We start from the raw sequence: 20,989 nt of genomic DNA, 5'->3' as shown, positions 1-20,989 counted from the left end.
TGGGCAGGGAAGGGGGAACGGTGAGGGGTGGGGGCACACAGAGCATATTTACTTTAAATTCCTATGAATTCCTTTAAGTTGACAGATTCCCAGAAAGTCACGAAGAAAATTATCCATCGTAATTATCCATCACAACAACATAAAAACAAAATACAAACACTGCGGACCCGTCAATTTCTTAGGCTTTTGTCTGTACGATAAATCCTTCTGACCAGTGAGTCCGTTTCACTGTGCAATTCTTGGCTGGGTTGACAGCCACACACGCCTGAAAACCTCAGCGCTCACCCCTAGCAGCCTAGCCGCCATGTATTCCAGACCAAATGGGTTTTACCAACCTATCTTCCATCCAGATTCATCGATAAAACCTACGGGGACTCTGAGAAAAGAGCCAAAAGAATGAAGTGGGCTGAACAAGGAGCAGCAGATTTAAGGATTAGGTAACCCTGTCCTGCAGAAACAAGAAATTCCCTGAGGGAGTGGAAGCGCCCTCTCGGCCCCAACAACAAGGAAACCCTCAGAGAAATCCCCAAGTGCTGATTTCCTGCGGAGGGAGGGAAAGGGCTCCACGGCTCACATCCTCCAGCCGCTCTAAGGAGTTCTTTCTCAAAAATGCTTACAGTTCCACAGGGGTTTCCTCTAGAATTTTCTTGAAGCGCTAGCATTCCAGTATCGTCATGTGGTCGGATGTAACCCACAGGTCTTATAGATAATCCTCAATTACCAACAATGTACAAGCTTGTCACGGGCAAGCTGCTTATCACAACATTATTACTGCTAGGATTTACTTCTTAATCTTCCTCTGGTTTAGTCCCCTTGGGCCTGCTCCTTGTTACGAACAGATACATGATTTCAGAATTATAAGCAACAATTACTATTTGTTAGGAGCTAACCAAGTGCCAGGCACTATTAGACATTTTAAATTTATTATCCCATTTCATTCTCTCATTAATAGTAAATCAAGCAAAGGGGCGCCTGGGTGGCTCAGTCTGTTGAGCGTCCGACTTCCCCTCAGGTCATGATCTCGAGGTTTGTGAGTTCGAGCCCCGCGTCGGGCTCTGTGCAGACAGCTCAAGGTCTGGAGCCTGCTTCGGATTCTGTGTCTCCCTCTCTTTCTGCTCTTCCCCTGCTCGTGTTCTGTCTCTCTCTGCCTCTCAAAAATAAGTAAACATTAAAAAAAATTTTAATAGTAAATCAAGTAAAAACTACGATGCCCGTTTTGTGAATGAAGAACCAAAGACTCCAGTTAAAAAGACATGCTGTAGGGGCGCCTGGGTGGCTCAGTCGGTTAAGTGACACGCTTCGGCTCAGGTCATGATCTCACAGTTCGTGAGATCGAGCCCCACGTCAGGCTCTGCACGGACAGCGTGAAGCCTGCTTGGGATTCTCTCCCTCTCTCTCTGCCCCTCCCCCACTCGTGCTTGCTAGCTCGCTCTCCCTCAAAATAAATAAGTAAACATTAAAAGAAAAAAAGAAAGAAAGAAAGAACTTGCTGTATTCCCAGAACCTCACAACGTACAGAGATCGCACTCAACTAATATCTACTAAGTACAAGCTGGTGTCTACAGTCACACTGCTTAGTAAGTGGTACGCTGGGACCTGACTTCAGATAAAGCCAAGATTTCAATGTCACCCACCTCCCTATTTGCCTAGGAGACAGACACAGAAGCAGGAAACCGTCAAAGTACAACAAAACTCCTATACGTCCCACAGCCTGTATTTTCGTCTCCGGGAAGGTTTGGTTTAACTTACAAGCCACACTGTCAAGCCTTACTTTGCCAGTTCCGCTTTGTGCATTTTTACCTGATCTTCAATTTGCAGGGAGTAGTAACAAATTTCGCTCTTTTAAACACAGAATTTTAGCTACAACCAAACAAGCGGGAATTTGATAATCAGACAATTCTGGGGTTTCATGAGACCAAACATGACAAATCTCCCCACTGATCTACGTTTTTCCACATGCATTTCAAAGAACAAGAACAGAGACTGGTTATCACAACAAATCAGGCTGAAAATATGGGGGAAAGAACTTTATTTTTTTTAATTTTTTTTAATGTTTATTTTTGAGAGAGACAGAGACAGAATTCGAGTGGGTCAGGGGCAGAGAGAGAGGGAGACACAGAATCCGAAGCAGGCTCCAGATGTGCTTGCTTCGGCAGCACATATACGAAGCAGGCTCCAGGCTCTGAGCCGTCAGCACGGAGCCCGACACGGGGCTCGAACCCACGAGCTGTGAGATCATGACCTGAGCCGAAGTCGGACGCTCAACCGACAGAGCCACCCAGGCAGGCACCCCAAGACTTTAGAATAAGAAACCTAAATGTGAGGGGTGCCTGGGTGGCTCCATTGGCGAAGCGTCCTGCTTCGGCTCAGGTCATGATCTCACAGTCCGTGAGTTTAAGCCCCCTGTCGGGCTCTGTGCTGACAGCTCGGAGCCTGGAGCCTGCCTCGGATTCTGTGTCTCCCTCTCTCTCTGCACGTCTCCCACTCACTCTCTGTCTCTGTCTCTCAAAAATGAATGTTAAAAAAATTAAAAAATGAAAGAAACCTAAATGTGAAAGTCATTTTCCCCTAACTCTAGGCATCTCCATTTCCTATCAGAAGCCAGACTATGTGGGCAGAAAGGAGGAAGGGAGAAACAAGGGGGTCTCAAGGACTTCACTACTGTTTGAGGGTTGGTTGGTTTTTTTCTTTCTACAGAAAACTACAAATCGAAAGAGCTGGGTGCTCCATCAGGCAGGCCAGCGTAAAACTACCTGCACACCAGACAATTAAAAGGTCTAACACCCTTCTCGCCACCCTACCTTCACTCTTTGCCTACTTTTGTCTCCAGAGAAGCAAATAGCAGAAAAACATTCAAGTCCACAACCTCAAACACAACTAGGGCAAATAGATACACGTGAGTGATATGTTTGCTCAAAAAATGATTAGGGGGCCGCCTGGGTGGCTCGGTCGGTTGAGCGTCCGACTTCGGCTCAGGTCACGATCTCGCGGTCCGCGGGTTCGAGCCCCGCATCGGGCTCTGGGCTGATGGCTCGGAGCCTGGAGCCTGCTTCGGATTCTGTGTCTCCCTCTCTCTCTGCCCCTCCCCCGTTCATGCTCTGTCTCTCTCTGTCTCAAAAATAAATAAAAATTAAAAAAAAAAAAAAAGATTAGGGATAAGGGTACGTGACTGTTTACAAAAACAGACGCTGTCGCTCCACCTGACGGGAACCACCAGAGGGTTTTAAGCTACAGAATCCTAAACTTGGACTGCAATTTAGCATAAGGGCTCCGGCGTTACGTGGCACTTTAGAAAATAACACGCCAAGGGCTCCGCACAGTGCCCGGCCAGAAAAACTCGCATGGCACTCGCATGGCAGCCATAAAAGGTTAAGGAATACACGACACCACTTGGTGTCTAAGATGGGTTATTTATGTGCGGCCCACCATCCGTGAACCAGGTGGCTTCCAGTGTCTCTAAGGCACTTCAGGAAAGATGGAAGCGTTGTGCTGGACACCCCAGCCCGCGGAGACACAGTTTCAAACGCAGTCATCAGTGCTTCTCAGATATAAGTCAGGAGAACGCACCGCACCGGGGCACCGGGTGAATAACCGAGAAGCCACGTGCACGTCCCAGCTGACTCGCTGCTGAGCACACGTCCCAGAATGACAAGCAGGGCAGTGGAAGCATGTAAGTTAAGTGGTGAAAAGTACCCGTGCTTTTCACAAACGGCCGTCCTGGGAGTTTAGCCAAAACCAGGGACGAGCAGAAAACACGCAGGACACATCACCTCGGCAGGCCCGGGAGTGAGCCACGCGCTGCAGCAAAGGACTAGGACCACAGGGCAGATGGCCGTGCTCCCCTCTCTTGACAACCGGTCTCGGAGGGGCATGGAGTCCCCTGATCGCCACGGCCTGGGCCACACAGAGCACAGCCCCCGCGGCACTGGCGCCATGCACCGGCAGGCAGCTGGGGCACTCACCGGTCCCAACCAACCCACTCTGTCCCTTCCCCCGGGCCCTCACCCAGTTTCCTTTCCACTACAGTTTTCTTACTTTGCTCTTGTTTTTCTCCGTCCCGGGTTGTAAACACCTGAGGACAGGCGAGGGCCAGCACTCTGCACTCTTGTGTGCACAGAAGCCCCGCGTCTTGGCCAGGGCTCGCACCCCTGCAGGGCCGCCACTACTCCCGCTCCCCTCCTCCCACCAGACCGCCGTGGCCTCTGTGGGCACCAGGCAGCCCCCACGACTAGCTCTCGCACCTAACGGAGCAGTCACCCATGCGGTGTGGGGACCTGTACCTAAGCACAGAGAAGCGGCTAGCCTCCGGGTCCTTTCCAGCCCTGAGATCGGAGGGTATCCCAGGTGCCAGGTCATGGCTCTTAGACCATGTATTTGTGTGCATTCGTTATGCGAGTCAGTACCAAAAACACAGCCCACAAAAAGGTGAAAACCTAAAATTTCTATCGAAATAAACTCTAAACCCCCCTCGTTTCAGTGTTGTGAACATTTTCAAAAGGATGAGTTCATCCTCAGAAAGTAATGTCTTGGGTAGAAAAAAATACTCAAGCTATCAAGATGTACTTGATTTCAACCCCGGCTCTGTAACAAATCAGCAATGTAATCCTAAAAAACACTTTGTTACCATCCTGGACCACAGCTTACTCTACCGAAAACCAGGAATACGGTCTATGCTACCTATACCATAGACCGAAAACGAGTGCTCTAAAAACAGTTAAACCTTTCACATCCACAAGAGACAGACACCCTTTGTAATTTGGGATGCTACAGAATCACCAACTTGATTCATCACCAGCATGAATTAGGATATGACACTGCAGAAGTACAGAGGTTTAGCTTGAATCCGTTCATCACCAGGGAAAATGCTGTTGTTTGTTTCGCCTAAATGCTTGACACTGGATTGGCTGCCTTTCGTTCCTAAAGCTGCAAGGGCCAAAAAGAAAATCCATTAAGTGAAGGTTCCAATTAGCAGTTTAGGTATGACTGTAAATTCAGCGTCATACTCCTGCACTACATTTCCAGATGCAGTTAGTGGCCACAAGCAGCCCTGTCAGAAGAGAGATGAGAACGAAAGAAAAGACACTGCTGTGGCCCCAACAGGGGTCTCCTCACCGCTTAACAGCCATGATCGGGTTGAACAAGTGCCCCCTTGCCCTGGCCCATTTGCTGGACCTACCGCTACACTGTTGAGTCAAAGGCGGTAACCATTTTCCCCAGCAGATGGCCAATGGTGGTCCTTAGGATTGTAAACTGGAAACAAGGAGCCTTTTGTTGTCCCCTTGTTCCAGGGTAGTCTGCTGTACAACCCCCGACTGACAGTACATGATACAGAGTGGGCACTGAGATAATCAATGAGATTCAACTGCGTATTTACTGAGCATCTAGTCTGTAAAAAGTATAATACTGGGGGCGCCTGAATGGCTCAGTCGGTTAAGTGTCTGACTCTTGATTTTGGCTCGGGTCATGATCTCACGGTTCATGAGTTCGAGCTCCACGTCGGGCTCTGTGCTGACAGCATAGAGCCTGCTTGGGATTCTCTGTCTCCCTCTATCTCTCCCCTCCCCTGCTGGCATACCCACACACACACTCTCTCTCTCTCTCAAAATAAGTAAATAAACATTTAAAATATATATTAAATATATGTTTGTCAAAGTACTTTATAATACTAAATTTATAAGTTAAAAATATTTTAAGATAGTAATATTTTAATTATATACATATATATGTTGGACCCATGAAGATGTATAAACATGGTCTCCACCATCAAGGAACCAAGAACTAAGTGTCCAAGAAAAACAGAATTAAAAACAACACGCAGAAAGGTGAATCTGGAATAAGCTGATGTTTTGAAACCTTCAACAATTTATAGAAATCATTCCACCTTTATGATTAATAAGGAAAAAAATGTCTCCTGAAGAGGTCTGCTTTTATCAATCAGAATTCTCTATCTTCCATTATTTATTCCGAGGATCAAAGTAATCTACAGATTTAGTGTAATCCTAGTAGAAAATCCTCACGCGTGTTTTTGTTTGGGCAGGAAACTGATAAAACTGAGTCTAAAATGTATTTGTAAATACAAAGGAGCAGGAAAAGCCAAGACAATCTTGAAGAACAAAACTGGAGGTCTTAAGACTTATTTTAAAGGGGTAGTATTTCAGACAGGATGGCCCTGGCGCAAGGACAGAAAAACAGAACCAACGAACACAGTAAGGAGTTCCCAAACAGTCCCACACATAGACGGATACCCGATTGATGCAGCAGCAACTGTGCTCTTCAGTTAAAGAACTATAGGTCAGTGTGGAAAAAATAAAAATAAACCATCACCCCAACACAATAAAATCAATTCCGGGGTGCCTGGCTGGCTCAGCGCTTGAAGCGTGTGACTCTGGATCTTGGGGTTGTGAGTTCGAGCCCCACGGTGGGGGTAGGGGTAGAGATTACTTAAAAAACAAAATCTTGGGGTGCCTGGGCGGCTCGGTCGGTTAAGCGTCCAACTCTTGATTTCGGCTCAGGTCGTGATCTCACGGTTCCTGGGTTCTGGCCCCATGTCGGGTACGCAGCCTGCCTGAGATTCTCCCTACCCCTCTCTCTAACCCTTCCCTGCTTGCTCTCTCTCTCTCTCTCTCTCTCTCTCAAAACAAATAAATAAATAAAATCTTAAAAGGTAAAGAAAAATCAATTCCAGGTAAACTGTAGATCTGTGTACGAAAGGTAATGGAATAAAACTTCTTCATGAAACCAGACACTGATATAGCACTATATGTTAACTACACTGGAATTAAAATAAAAACTTAACTAAAAGAAACAAAAAACAAAAAGAAAAACTTCTTCATGACCTTGGGGTAGACGGATCTCTTACATAGGACATAAAAAAGCACCAAGAAAAAAAATTATTAAATTGAACTACATTAAAATTAAAACCTGTCAGTTCATCAAAGATACCATTCAGAGACTGAAAAGACAAGCCACAGAGCATGACTCAATATTAGCAGTAAATATATCCAATAAAAGACCTGTATTGAGAATATATAAATAACTCCTACAAATAAGAAACATAACTAGAAAAATGGGCAAAAGAGGTGAACTGACAGGTCACACACAATATAAATGCAGACATTTATACCAATTTACACATGCACATACACAATGATACATATGTATAACATCCAAATGGCCAATAAGCATATGGAAAGGTGCTTCATTTCAGTGAGTCCTCAAAGAAGCTACTGAATCAAAACCACAATGAGATAGCACTGTGCAACCACAAGAAAAGCTAGCATTTTAAACAGGGACAGTATCAGTTTATCAAGAATGTACAGCAACGGCACTCTCCTATCAGACATCCTTTGCCTTAAGCGAATATTTGAGACGGCTGGTTCCAGGTGTTAAACAACAGGCGGGCAGGACTGTGATCCCAGAGAGGAGAGAAAATCACAAGGTGAACAGCCAGTCACCTCTGACTTCCTGCCCTGGGGCAACTTTCCCAGCTGCAGTGCAGGGAGCTGGAACCCAAACAGAGAGCCACCGTCTCCTGGAAGGTCTCCTGGAAGTCAGGAAGCCGAGACCAGGATTCGTGGCTGTGGAGGCACCTAGAAAGTGTAGGGCAGGACATATAACAGGAGGCGGTGCATGGGGGGCCGAAGAGGAAAGAAGTGCCCCGTGGGTCCCTGGCAGAGGGCTGGGCAGCACACACGCGCGGTGAGATTCTAGAAGGCCTAACAGATAGCAGTGGCTGTGAGGGTGGCACCTGAGCACTGAGAGATGAAGCTTTCATGGTGTCAGCCGATCCTGCATGGAGAGGCCGCGCTGAGCACCTCGGTCCTTTACTTGACATCCCAGAAAGGCCAAGCATTAAGTCTAAAGGACGCCCTCTAGAGCAAGGGCCATGCCTCTGGACTAAGGATGCATCCAAAGCTGACTCACTCTAACAAAGCATAAAACCAGGCGAGATGGTCAAAAGAACAGGCTAGTCACCGCAGGTTAGAAAAAAACCAAAACCCTAAAGTAAGACAACTAGATCCAGAATCCCTGCAGTGTGACATCCACATACCTGACATACAACAAAAAATTATTAAACATGCAAAGAAGCATGAAAATGTTGACTCACAACGTAGAGGAAAAAGCAGTCAATAAAAACAGACCCCAAGATTACCCAGATACTTAAGTTAGCAGGCAAATTCTTTATTATAAATACCTTTAAGAATTTGGAGGCAAAGATGGGCCTAATGACTAAGATGATGGCGAAACTCAGTGGAAAACGCAAACTATCTAAAAGAACCAGATGGAAATTTTAAAATTGAAAATACCAGAGCTGAAATGAGAATCTTAAAGAGATTAACCATGGAAAACTGCAGAAGCATTAGTCAACTTGAAGACAGATCAACAGCAATTATTGGAAAACAAGAAAGGCAGGGGTGGGGAGGAACCTAAGCATTTAACTCAAGAAGCTAGAAAAACAAAGTAACAACGGAGAGAGACAAAGACAAAAAACAACCAAAAACCAGAGTGTTGGGGACCCAACAGAGGTTCCAAATACACGAAACAAACTGCACGTTCACAGTTACATTCCCATCCTGAATACCACACTCTTGTACCTCTTTTCTTTTTCTTCATCAATCTTGCTGAAAGATTTGGCTATTTTACTGATTTTTTTTCCACATTAGCTCTCGGTTTTATTGCCATTTCCATTTCTTGTATGTATGTATGTATGTATGTATGTATGTATGTATGTATGTATGTATGTCTTGGAGAGAGAGAGCACGCAAGCGGGGGAGAAGGGCAGAGGGAGAGAGAGAATCCTAAGCAGGCTCCACACTGACCATGGAGCCCAACTTGGGGCTTAGCCCCACGACCCCAGAACCAAAATCAAGGGTTGGATGCTCGGGGCGTCTGGGTGGCTCAGTCGGTTAAGCATCCAACTTCAGCTCAGGTCGTGATCTCAAGGTTCGTGGGTTCAAGCCCACGTTGGGCTCTGTGCTGACAGCGTGGAGCCTGGAGCCTGCTTTGGATTCTGCATTTACTTCTCTCTCTGCCCCCTCTCCCACTAGCACTCTCTCTCTCTCAAAAATAAACATTTAAAAAAAAGGGGGGGTGGATGCTCAACCAACTGAGCCACCTAGGCACCCCGACATTTCCATTTTTTTTTTTTTAATTTTTTTTTTTTCAACGTTTTTTATTTATTTTGGGACAGAGCATGAACGGGGGAGGGGCAGAGAGAGAGGGAGACACAGAATCGGAAGCAAGCTCCAGGCTCCGAGCCATCAGCCCAGAGCCTGACGCGGGGCTCGAACTCACGGAGCGCAAGATCGTGACCTGAGCCGAAGTCGGACGCCCAACCGACTGCGCCACCCAGGCGCCCCATCCATTTCTTAATTTCTGTTTTTGTTGGTACTAGTCTCTTACTTCTGTGTACTGTGGATTACTTTGTTTTTCTAGCTTCTTGACTTAAATGCTTAGGTACCCCCCCCCACCCCGGTCTTTCTTGTTTCCTGATAATTGCTCTTAAGGCCAAAAACAACTGATAGAATTGAAAGGGGGAGGTAATCTACCACTATAGCTGCTGATTTTTAATACCTGCCTCTCAGTGAAAAAAGAGACCAAAAAGAAACTCAGCAAAGGTACAGATAAAATAGACAAAAAGTAAGTAAGGATGTGGAAGATTTTAAACACTATCAACCAACTTGATCTAATTCACATTTACAGAAAATTACAACTGCAAGATATAGATTCTTTTCAAGTACAAATGGAACATTCAGTAAGATAGGTCATATGTGGGGCCAGAAAATTGGTCCTAGTAAATGTCAAAAGACTGAAATTTACAGAAGATATTCTCTGACCACAATGCACTTAAGTTAGAAATCAATAAGATACCTAGACTCCCCAAATGTTTGGGAATTAAACACCTTGAAATGATACATCAGGGGCACCTGACTGGCTCAGTCAGTAGAACATGTGACTCTCGATCTCAGGGTCATGAGTTCAAGACCCACATCGGGCACTAGAGTTCGCTTTAAAAAAACAACAGTAATAAAATTAAAAAAGCACATCAGAATTTGTGTTCAAGAAGGAGGTGGGACCCAAGCAGAGTTTTGAAAGGCAGGCAGGTTGTGAACACACAAAAGCGTAATGTCAGGGCACAACCACCAAAGAGGCAAAGAGGTAGGGAATGGCTAAATGTGCTCCAAAGAGGCCTTCAGGGAGACCTTCCCTTTACTGAAGCTCACCTTCTAGATACCGATTTTAACCTTTTCCCCCTAGATCCAGAGAATATGCTTGACATACTCCTATGGGTATAATTCTCAGCTCGAGCATATTAACTCATCCTTATGCCCCCGTTCAAAAAATGCACAATTTGCAACACGCATCACAACACAACAGCATATATCACATGGAGATCTGTTTAAATAAGGTAAAAATTCTTCTGGTTAAGTCATTTTTGATCATCCTCCTTTATCCCACAACTGAAATTCCTGCTTTCCTCTGTATTACCAGCATATTTCTTTTTTTAAGATTTCTTAAAAATAATTTTCACTTATTTTGAGACAGAGGGAGCACGCAAGTGGGAAAGGGGCAGAGAAAGAGGGAGAGAGAGAATCCCAAGCAGGCTCTTTGCTGTCAGCACGGAGCCCGACGCGAGGCTCGATCCCAGCAACTGTGCGATCGCGACCTGAGCCAAAGTCGAGAGTCGGATGCTCAACTGCCTGAGCCACCCAGATGCCCCTAAGCATAGTTCTTAAAATGGGCGATAAGGTTTCATGAACAGTAAGAAGGCCATACAGAATGTATTCGCCGACAGGAAATCACGGGGTGCCTTAAAAAAAGGTACGTGTACACTGGTCTGCATTTTCACAGCTCACAACTCAGTCCCCAACGTAAGTAGGTAAATGTCATCTTTCCAAATGACTTCTTTTTAAGAATCTGACTCATTCGACTTCAATACTTGTAGACTCCACACTCGCACGGTTTCCCACCTGCTGACATATATGGACACCAGTACAATTTACCAGTGATGGGAATTAGTGTTGATTTATCATACTCCTATTACCTTCAACAAAGTTTTACTTGAGAACCGTAAAATAGTTTTCTTTAATGTCCATTTATTTTGGAAAAGAGAGAGAGCGTGCATGCATGTATGCATGGTCAAGTAGGGGAGGAGCAGAGAGAGAGAGAGAGAGAGAGAAAGAGAGGATTCCCAGCAGGCCCCACGCTGTCAGCGCAGAGCCCAATGCTCGAACTCCCAAACCATGAGATCATGACCTGAGCTGAAATCAAGAGTCAGACACTTAACCAACTGAGCCACCCAGGCACCCCAAGAACTGTAAAATAGTTTTTTGTCTATAAATTTTTTTAATGTTTGTTTATTTTTGAGAGAGAGAAACAGAGCACAAACAGGGGAGGGGCAGAGAGAGAGGGAGACACAGAATCCGAAGCAGGCTCCAGGCTCCGAGCTGTCAGCACAGAGCCCGACGCGGGGCTCGAACTCACGAACTGTGAGATTATGACCTGAGCTGAAGTCAGACGCTTAACTGACTGAGCCCCCCAGGCGCCCCTGTAAAATAGTTTTCAAGTGAGAGTAAACAATTTCTTAAAACCAGTTTTCAGGTAAACTCATAAGTAAAACATGTGGCATTACCAAATTAAATAATACCCCGCGGGACATAGATGTACTAACTTACAATCAGAAAATCCACAAATAATTTATTTCTTTTAAAAAACTCAAATTTTTTAAAGCATTACCTAGTAAAGTATTACAAAACTTATTTTTTATTTTATTTATCTGTTTTTTTTAACTAAACTCTACCCCAAGCATGGGGCTCAAACTCACAACCGTGAGATCAAGAGTTGCGTGCTGTACCACCTGACTGAGCCAGCCAGGCTCCCCAACCGAACTTTTAAAATTGAAATGGACTTTTTACCTTTAAAACACTGGGGCCGCTTGGGTGGCTCAGTCGGCTAAGCCTCCAATTCTTGATTCTGGCTCAGGTCATGACCTCACAGTTCGTGAGACTGGGCTCCAGGTTGACAGCCAAGAGCCTGCTTGGGATTCTCTTTCTCCTGTTCCTCCCCTGCTCACAAGCTTGCTCGCTCGCTCTCTCTCTCTCTCTCTCTCTCTTAAAATAAATAAACTAAACAAAGCGTTTTTTAATTAAAAAAGTTAAACACTTGTTACCAAGAATAGGAAAAATTATGTGCAAATTTTTTAAAATCTGCAACTTTTTGATTTAGGAAAAAAAAAAAACAGTCCTCAGAGAAACAGGATTTAAAACTTAAAAACGAGGGGAGCCTATGTGGCTCAGTCAGTTAAGCATCCGACTTCAGCTCAGGTCATGATCTCACAGTTGGTGAGTTCGAGCCCTGCATGAGGCTCTGTGCTGACAGCTCGGAGCCTGGAGCCTGCTTCCGATTCTGTGTCTCCCTCTCTCTCTGCCTTTCCCCGGCCTACACTCTCTTTCTCAAAAATAAACCAACAACAACAACAAAGTAAAACTTAAGAACGAGTTAAAATCATTCCCACTCAAAATTCAAATGTCACCACCCCCCAAAAACGAATCAAACTAATCCTATGTAAAAACGTGAAGTCCTAATTTCATAAACTACCAAATGTCGCCTCACACTTTTGGAAGGTTCATACTCGGGAGAGTTCTCCCTTGGGCCTGTCGCTGTTCTCACAGCTTGACATGCACCCGTAAGCTGGTGACCCCCACGTTCCCTCTCCAGCCGGGACTGCTTCCCTGAATTCAAGCCGGTAGACTCAACCGCGTATGTGACATACGCACCGGGACGCCCAATAATAGACATCTCAAAGGTAACATGCCCGGATCCTCGTCTCCATTTCCCGCAACACACCTCCCCAAGCCCCACCTGTCTCTCTTGCAGTAAAAGGCGACTCCATTTTTCCAGGGATTCAGTCCAAACACCTTGGAGTCGCCCTCGACTTCTCTCAACCCTGCACCCCCCATCTCAGGTCTAACTCAGCAGCAAATCCGGGCAGCTGTGCCTGGATAGTCCCGCCATCTGACCCCTTCACCACTGCCGCCGCTCTGGTCCAAGCCATGACCGTCCTCATCCAGACTGGGGCAACCAACCCCTAAGTGTAATCCGTTCCTCTTTCCCCTCCTTCGGAATACAGCAGCTGGGGACATTTTAATAGAACAGAAATCGGGTCCTGTTAATCCTCTCTCAAAATTCTCCAAAGGCTTTCCAAACCACACAAGTGAAAAGTCAAAAGTCTTCCAATGGTCAACAAGGCCACATTCTGCTCCAGCCATCCTCTCCTCACCCCCATTTTATCTCCTACCGCTCTCCTTTCGCTCCCTTGGTTCCAGTTACTCTGGGCTTCTCCTCAAACATGCTACACAAGCTCTGCCTCAGGGCCTTTGCACTGATTTCCCCATTATTTCCAAGGCTTGTTCCTCACTTCCCACCTTTGCCTTCGGGTCTTTATTCAACTGTCACCTTCTCAGGGAGGCCTCCCTAACTAAAATCGCAGGGCCCAACATTCCTTAGCCCCTTTTCTATGTTATTTTTCTCTCCAGAACGTACTACCGTCTAACATACTCTATACTTTACTTACCTAGCTTACTTATGGTCTGTCTCCTCCCACCAGAATGTAAATTCCAGGAGGGCAGGGATGTTTTTTGTTTGCTAATGTATCACCAATGACTACAACATTCCCTGATACATAGTGTGCTCAATAAATATTTGTTGCAGAAAGAAGGAAACTACTAAGGAAAAGAGGTTTACTAGTGAATGCTTTTATTCCTCTTTTACCAACTCTCCCGAAAGTGAATTTTCTGTAGTCAAGCCACTGAAATCTGGAAGGGACATATGGTGCGTGAAATAATACCATGGTTTCCTTTTTGTTCTCCCTGTACATATGACTAGCCATTGTGACCCTGAATGATCCTGGCAAAAAACTGCCATCTGCCCTCTCCTTCCAGATTCACCGCTGCCGCTCTCACAGTGCAGCATTCTTGGCTTCCAGGTCCGTGTCGGATCCAACAATGTATGTTATGACTGCAAGGTGGGTCTTTTTTTTTTTTAATTTTTAATGTTTATTTATTTGTGAGACAGAGCGACAGCACGCGAGTGGAGGAAGGGGCAGAGAAAGAGAGAGAGAATCCGAAGCAGGCTCCAGGCTCTGAGCTGTCAGCACAGAACCCCACCTGGGGCTTGAACCCATGAACCATGAGATCACGACCTGAGCCGAAGCTGGACACTTAACCTACTGAGTCGCCCAGGTGACCCACGACTGCGAGTTTTTTAATCCAACCTATATGGATATTAACCAACTCTAGAAAGATCACCCTACGAAGGATCAAGAACAATCTGTAACACAAAATGAGACTGTGTTGCCCTAGAAAAAGATACCCAAGGTCCAAAGAAATTGATTTGTCTTCAGTAAAACGTGAATTAGGCAAATTCTTTCATAAAAAGCTGCTGCAAAAGAGGGACAGTTTGGTTGGGCGGCCATCAATTCAGTTTTTGCATCTTTTTATGTTCTGCATTCTAGCAAATTTGTCACAGAAAGAAATCACAAAGGCAAAGTAAGAAGTCCAAGTTTTTCTCTGATTCCACCTAAATCCCAATTCCCATACCATGCTGACTCATCTCCAGATTGCTTTTCACCTCTTAGCACTACACAGATGCCTTTCGAGGGTAGTATTTCATGGTACACCTGCAACACACAGACTTATGTGTCTTCGTGAGAAAACTCCTAGAGCCGCAGTTCTCAAACTTTCTTATCTCGGGACCTTTTCACACTCCTGAAAATTACTCAGGACCCCAACAAGCTTTTGTTTATATAGGTTATCTCACCAGAGTTTACCACATTAGAAATTTAAACTGAGGGGCGCCTGGGTGGCTCAGTCGGTTGAGCGTCCGACTTCGGCTCAGGTCACGATCTCGCGGTCCGTGAGTTCGAGCCCCGCGTCAGGCTCTGGACTGATGGCTCAGAGCCTGGAGCCTGCTTCCGATTCTGTGTCTCCCTCTCTCTCTGACCCTCCCCCGTTCATGCTCTGTCTCTCTCTGTCTCAAAAATAAATACACATTAAAAAAAAATTTTTTTTAAGAAATTTAAACTGAAATTCTAAAATTTATTCATTTAAAAACATTTTTATTACTGGAAAATAACTGTTGGCCACCAAAAAAGTAGCCTTTTTAGATCACTGTATTTATTCTTCTTAGAAGCTACACCAAAACGCCATTAAGTGGTCGTTTCTTAAAGGTTAGTTGTGATGTAGAACCTAAAACTGTATCAGGGAACTTTTGTAACATTAAAATCCATTGGCCCACCTTGCACCCTGGATGGATTTTTTACCTGTGTGTGATTTTAGGATCCCACATAGTGATCACTTAGAAAAAATGGGTTCACTGAATTATGCAGATTTGCTGAATAATACATTTCATTATAAGCTATCAAAGCACCGCACCTGTAAATATCACCACCGATCTCTACCCCACAGTAGCAGATACAAGTTTTCCAAAATCCTAATTTTCATTGGAAAGCTGAAGTTTTATCACTGGCAACATACACTGCCAGTTGTTTTCTTGAAAGACTCCTTTATCATTTTTTTTTTTTTTTTTTAGACTGAATAACCGTTGTTTGTCGGTGGCAGTAAAATGGGAGTAAAAATGGCAGTCGGTGAAAAACGCAGCTAGTTCAGCACGCAGCTCAAAGAACGGCCCATCTGCTTCTCCTGGAGAGAGAACCATCATACCTCAGTGCACAGCAGAGACGTTCACGTGCACCTTCTCATTTCACCCCACAGACTACGGGAAAAACCATCTCCACGAGCGGCAACAGTGAATACATTTAACCTGCTCTACGACTGCATCGAGAACATTCCGGTGAAAACCAAATTCTTATTTCATTGTATTGTACTCATCGCGAGTGCACGGCACGAAGGGTACGATGGCTCCTAGGACAGTCAGGTGCTGCAGCCTTGATTCACGCTAAGGAGCCTGCATGACTTTTGCACCATTAGTGCAAAGAGTGCAAACAGCATCTGAGAATTGTAGTAATATGAACACTGTTTTAACCTCTCGACCCTCTCGGAAAGGGTACCAGGGACACCCAAGGGGATCATACTGTTTCCTAGAAGTGAGATTCCTGGGTTATCGGTATATACACTAAATTCTGCTAAGTGTGACCAAAGCTCTCCAAAAAGTCTGTACCAATTTTCACTATCCAAGGCTGCATGATCGTCACTAGTTAAAAATGTAAATAACTAACTCAGGGGCGCCTGGGTGGCTCAGTCGGTTGAGCGTCCGACTTCGGCTCAGGTCATGATCTCGCGGTTTGTGGGTTCGAGCCCCGCGTCGGGCTCCGTGCTGACGGCTCAGAGCCTGGAGCCTGCTTCCGATTCTGTGTCTCCCTCTGTCTCTCTGCCCCTCCCCTGCTCACGCTCTCTCTCTCTCTCTCTCTCTCTCAAAAATAAGTAACATTAGAAAAAAACTTTTTTAATGTAAATAATTTCACTTTACAAATCCTGAATTGGGGAAGCACCAGAATGTAACAAACTTCAATATCTCCCGGTCTAAAACCGGTGCTAAAATGTAACTAATATTTCAAGGAAAAATACAATTCGAGCACCCAAGTTATATAGATGAGGCAAATATTTTTCTGTCAGAAAGTAAAACCTCAACGGTCACATGCAAGTGCAAGGCACAGAGACCTCTGTTGACCGTGGTCACCCATCGTTAAAAGGCATCTGAGGCTGAATTTCAAAGCAGATGCCGCGTGCGCTCTTCTAACATTCGCTAATGGAGCGGGTGGGGTCGATATTCCTATATGAAGCACACGGTTCGAAAAACGTCAGGCTACAGCGCGACGGCCAGGGCCCTAATTAAGTGGTCCACGGCCGGCCCCTGTAGCAGGCAGGAGTCTAAGCCGAGCCTTCGCTTTAAAACTTCACGCGGAATTACTGGAAAGGTGCAGTGGGATACAGACAGTCTGCAACCAAATGCCAACTCTGTTCATGCAAATGTCGACGGCACCCTTTCTGGCCCCAAATGTCATGCGAAACAGGGAGACAGGGGAAGCTACAAGCCCCATCGCCGGGGGAAACGATCACTCCTGGGTAAGGCAAAGCACCTAGAAACAGCCGGGTTTCCTCGATCCGCAAAGGACACTGCTTCCCCACTGCATTTTTTTCCCACGAAGCTCCAAAGTGGGCATTTTCAAGTCCTACTCAGGACTGAAAAGGTCAAGGATATTAGCGTCCACCAGGATCCGTAGGTCTTAACCCTTTGGGGAGCACGGGCCACTCTGAGGATACGATAAGAGCCCCTCCATGGCTAAAGCAGTGAAGGATCTTCGGGGAGAGCCCACGCCTTGGGTCGGAGCAGGATCGTGGACTCTGATCCGAGAAACGACTTAAGTGCACTCTCCTCGGCAAACTGGAAGAGTAAAATGGCTTATCTAAGGTCAACAGTGAGTGAGAAGGGGAATCAGGCGAGAAATGAACAACTCAGAGAGATTCTGGACAAAGCCACACAGAGTCCCCAAGTAACTTCTTCTGATACGAAGACAGTCCCTCCACAAACTAAGAGAACACGACAGCAACACAAGTTTCAAGTACAGCCGGAAGGAAAGGACACAAGGGCTGAGGTTCAAGAGTGCCTTGTGCACTCCTAAGCTGAACACACCAGGAAAAACAGGGTCCGAAAGCTTGGAAAGCACTCACCGTGTTCCACAAAGACATTGCAGTGCGGACCCCCGTGCCTCGATGACTCCTTCTTCCCTGCTCCTTTGATAAAGTGCAGGGCAGGCAAGCTTGGCCTCCTCTGGTCCCCAAGAACTTTTCCAGGCTGCTGCCCCATAAAGTAATGATAGGCACCCCTTTCCAGAAGAGGGTTCCAGATCCTCCAGAATGGTCAGCGGGCTTAGAAGGAAACAGTACATACGGGGGATTTCGCATTCGCCGAATCGCCCCAAGTCAGTACAGTGAGGTCAAACACAAGTGAACACACGTAAACAGCAGCTCCGAGCATGTCCGCGGTCGATCAATTCGAAGCCATGCAACTGCGGGGCGACCCCACAGTTCCTTGAGTTGGAGTGTCTTTCACGGGCTGGGTAAGTTTCTTCCTTTCCAAGAAGAAAAACAAATATTCACAGGGATGCTGGAAAAGGGTCAGTAACACTAAAGTCATCTCGATTCCCGCACATAAAGGAAACGTGGATCACCTCTGGATGCTTCTCCAGAACTTTTCCTGGGGAAGTCGCCCACCCTACCTCCTATCTCGGTTTCTTCATCTTCCGACAGGTTTCCTGCCAAACTAGCTGCCGCTCCTGCCGCTCTACCCTGCGCTCCGGAAAACGACACGGGTCACCCAGACTTCAGCGAGGGCTTGCCCTCGCCTCGGATGACAAGGAATGCATTGCCAGCAACTTTTAAGTCCGCTTTTTAAAAGGCCTGTGAAACCAGTCCAGGCTTTTCCTCTGCATTAAAGTTTTTGTTGGGGCTGAGACTAAAGGGACCGTAGGTGACATTGGAAGAGGTCAAGGCATTGGAGGCTCCCGGGAGCAACCTGGGGGGGGGGGGGGGGGGGGGGGGAAGGGGAGGCCACTTGACAGCAGGGAGGGGATATGAATGGGGGGCCGGGGGGGGGGGGAGCTCCGAGGCCAAACTCGGGGCCGGGAGTGGGCGCGAGGGGCGGCTCGGGGGTAAAGGGGAGGCTGCCGGGGCGGGGCACGGGCGGCTTACTCCGGGGCGTCGCTCCTCCACGCCTCAGGAAACGGGGTGTCCCAGGTCTGGGGGAAAACAGAGACCACCCCCAGTGCCCCAGAGCCAGGGCAGGGCTGTACGGGACAGAGCACGCTCGCGGCCCCGAAGGCGGGAGGCGGGCGGAGGGGGGAGGAGGCCCGGCCGCCTCAGCTGCCCCGAGCCCAGGGGTCTCTGCCCGAGACACCCCCTCCCCCGGCTCCGGACGTTGTTACAGCCGCCGCCGCCGCCAGGCAGTCACATCCCCGGAACTCCGCCGCGGGACCCAGCCTCCCCCCGCAGGTGGGGGCCGTGGACAACCGAGGGGCTCCTCAGCCGCAGGACCCGGGGACCGGCTCCGGCTCCGGCGCTGCTCAGGGACGGACACCGACCCCCGCGGCCGCCATGATGGATTAGGAGCCGCTCCACAACGAGGCCAGGCCCCGCCCCTGACCCCGCCCCCGCCGACGTCCGGCGCGCGCCTCGCGGGGACCCGGGCCTTCCCGGCGCCGCTCTCGGGGACGCCGCCGCGCCCTCCGCCTCCGGTCTCCCGACCCGCCAGAATTCGGCCCCACACGACCTTTTAAATGTGGTTTTTCCGAGCGCAAGGTGAGCGGCAAAGAAGCCCCGCCTCCTCTGTACCGCCATTGGTCCCTGAAAATCCGGGTCAGGTCTCTCTCCTGCGTCCCATTGGCCGGTGAGGGCAGTAGGCTAGAGTTCCCGGCCAACCCCAGTCGGCGCGGGCCGCAGGGCATGCCGGGGGTCGTAGTCCCGAGGCGCCCGCTCCTGTCCGCGCGCACCCGAGACTTCTTGCCCTCTGCTCCCGGCTCCTGAGCTTCGGTCCCGCCCTCCAGGGAGCCGGTGGACTCTCGCCTGCCTCGCGTCGGGCTGGCCAATGTCTCTCCTGCGCGGGTAGTAGGACCGGCGAGGAGCCAAAGCAAGGGGAAAACTGCGGATTGGATTATCTCAGAACCGGAGTTGGATTACTTCCTTAAACCTCTTTAGGGAAGAGGGAAATTTGGCCCGCTCCTGGAAACCAAGGTATTTGGTGCCTTACCCTCCCTCCCCAAATTCTCACCTTTTCCGCAAGAAGTATAAATATTAGAACTGGCGAAAAATAAATGACTGAAGAGCATCCGACCTATTGCGAACGAATTTTCTTTGGGTATCCAGAGGCTCCCTCATCAAAGGAACCGCTTGTTAAGCACCTCTCAGAGGCTAAACCAGGCGTAATCGCAGCTGTTTGAGCTAGAAAGAGCCTTTAAGATGAAACGACCTCATACATCCATACATGGATTTGCAGGAGAACACCCTGTTAGCTGAGAAAATACGGATTGTTGGGCTAGCAGGCCCAGAGACAATGACCCAAACACACCAAACCCACACTTGTCATAACCCATCTCCTGCAACCGGAAAGCACCCACCAGGTCCCTTAGTCTTCACCCTTTATGTGTCCCCATATATGGGATATATGCCCATTTATAAGGAGATCCACTCATTCTAGTGCCTACTCTGTATCGTAATGCTTTTCACAAACTACATTATCTAGTTTAATCCTCACTGTAGTCCGGTGAAGCATGTAGTATTATTCCCCATTATGCACTTGAGGAAAAAGATTCAGAGACGTGACTTGCTCAAGGTCACTTGCCTAGGTAGTATGTGACCATGTCACCATTTGAGCCCGGATGAGTCTTGCTGCAAAGCCCACGATTTTTCCACTGTACCATTCAGTATCAAATAACTTGACCAAATGTTAGACCATTGACTTTTCAGAAGTTGCTGGCATTAGGGAAGAAGCTACATTATGGATGTCGTACGTCCAGTTAGTATATTGAGTTACGGATTTTCGAAATATTTCTGCTGGATGGGGAAATGGTAGTGACTTAACAGTGGCATCGAGAATAGTCGTGTACAGGTACCGAATGTGAGCACATGAAAACTTGTACCCGAAGTTGGAACTGAAATGTATTAATTGATGTTAGTAGGTTTAGCTTTGCTCTCACAAAATAATCTGGTTGACACTTAGTCCTGACTCATAGTATCATTCTTCAAACATTCAGCGCCCTTGTTCTCCTTTATTTACCTACGATCTTACCCTGATCAGCACCCTTTTTATTTTTAGCAATTTCGCTTTCTTCCTATTCATGCTTTAATCGCATCCTGTGCATCATCATTCTCTAGTTCAGCTTAAAATTGAGCAACTGGATCAAATTCTTTTTTTTTAAGGTTTATTTAGTTTTGAGAGAGAGAGACACAGAGTGTGAGTGGGGGAGGGGCAGAGAGAG

At 47.2% G+C, this 20,989-nt stretch overlaps 1 protein-coding gene across 1 annotated transcript in view; it reads right to left on the bottom strand.

The window, feature by feature from the left end:
- Positions 1–18,356, bottom strand: part of ABL1 (ABL proto-oncogene 1, non-receptor tyrosine kinase) — a 144,142-nt gene extending 125,786 nt beyond the window's left edge. Inside the window, exon 1 of the mRNA XM_019420793.2 lies at positions 17,688–18,356. Coding sequence (XP_019276338.2) covers positions 17,688–17,823 — 136 coding nt within the window. The 5' untranslated portion in view covers positions 17,824–18,356. The remainder of the gene's footprint in view (positions 1–17,687) is intronic.
- Positions 18,357–20,989: the final 2,633 nt, after the last annotated feature.

This window comes from Panthera pardus, unplaced genomic scaffold (genome assembly GCF_024362965.1).
Source record: "Panthera pardus isolate Hobbes unplaced genomic scaffold, ASM2436296v1 HiC_scaffold_20, whole genome shotgun sequence".
Classification (NCBI taxonomy): domain Eukaryota; kingdom Metazoa; phylum Chordata; class Mammalia; order Carnivora; family Felidae; genus Panthera; species Panthera pardus.
The sequence above is the reverse complement of the archived record's forward strand: the minus strand, read 5'-3'. Positions and strand labels throughout refer to the sequence as shown.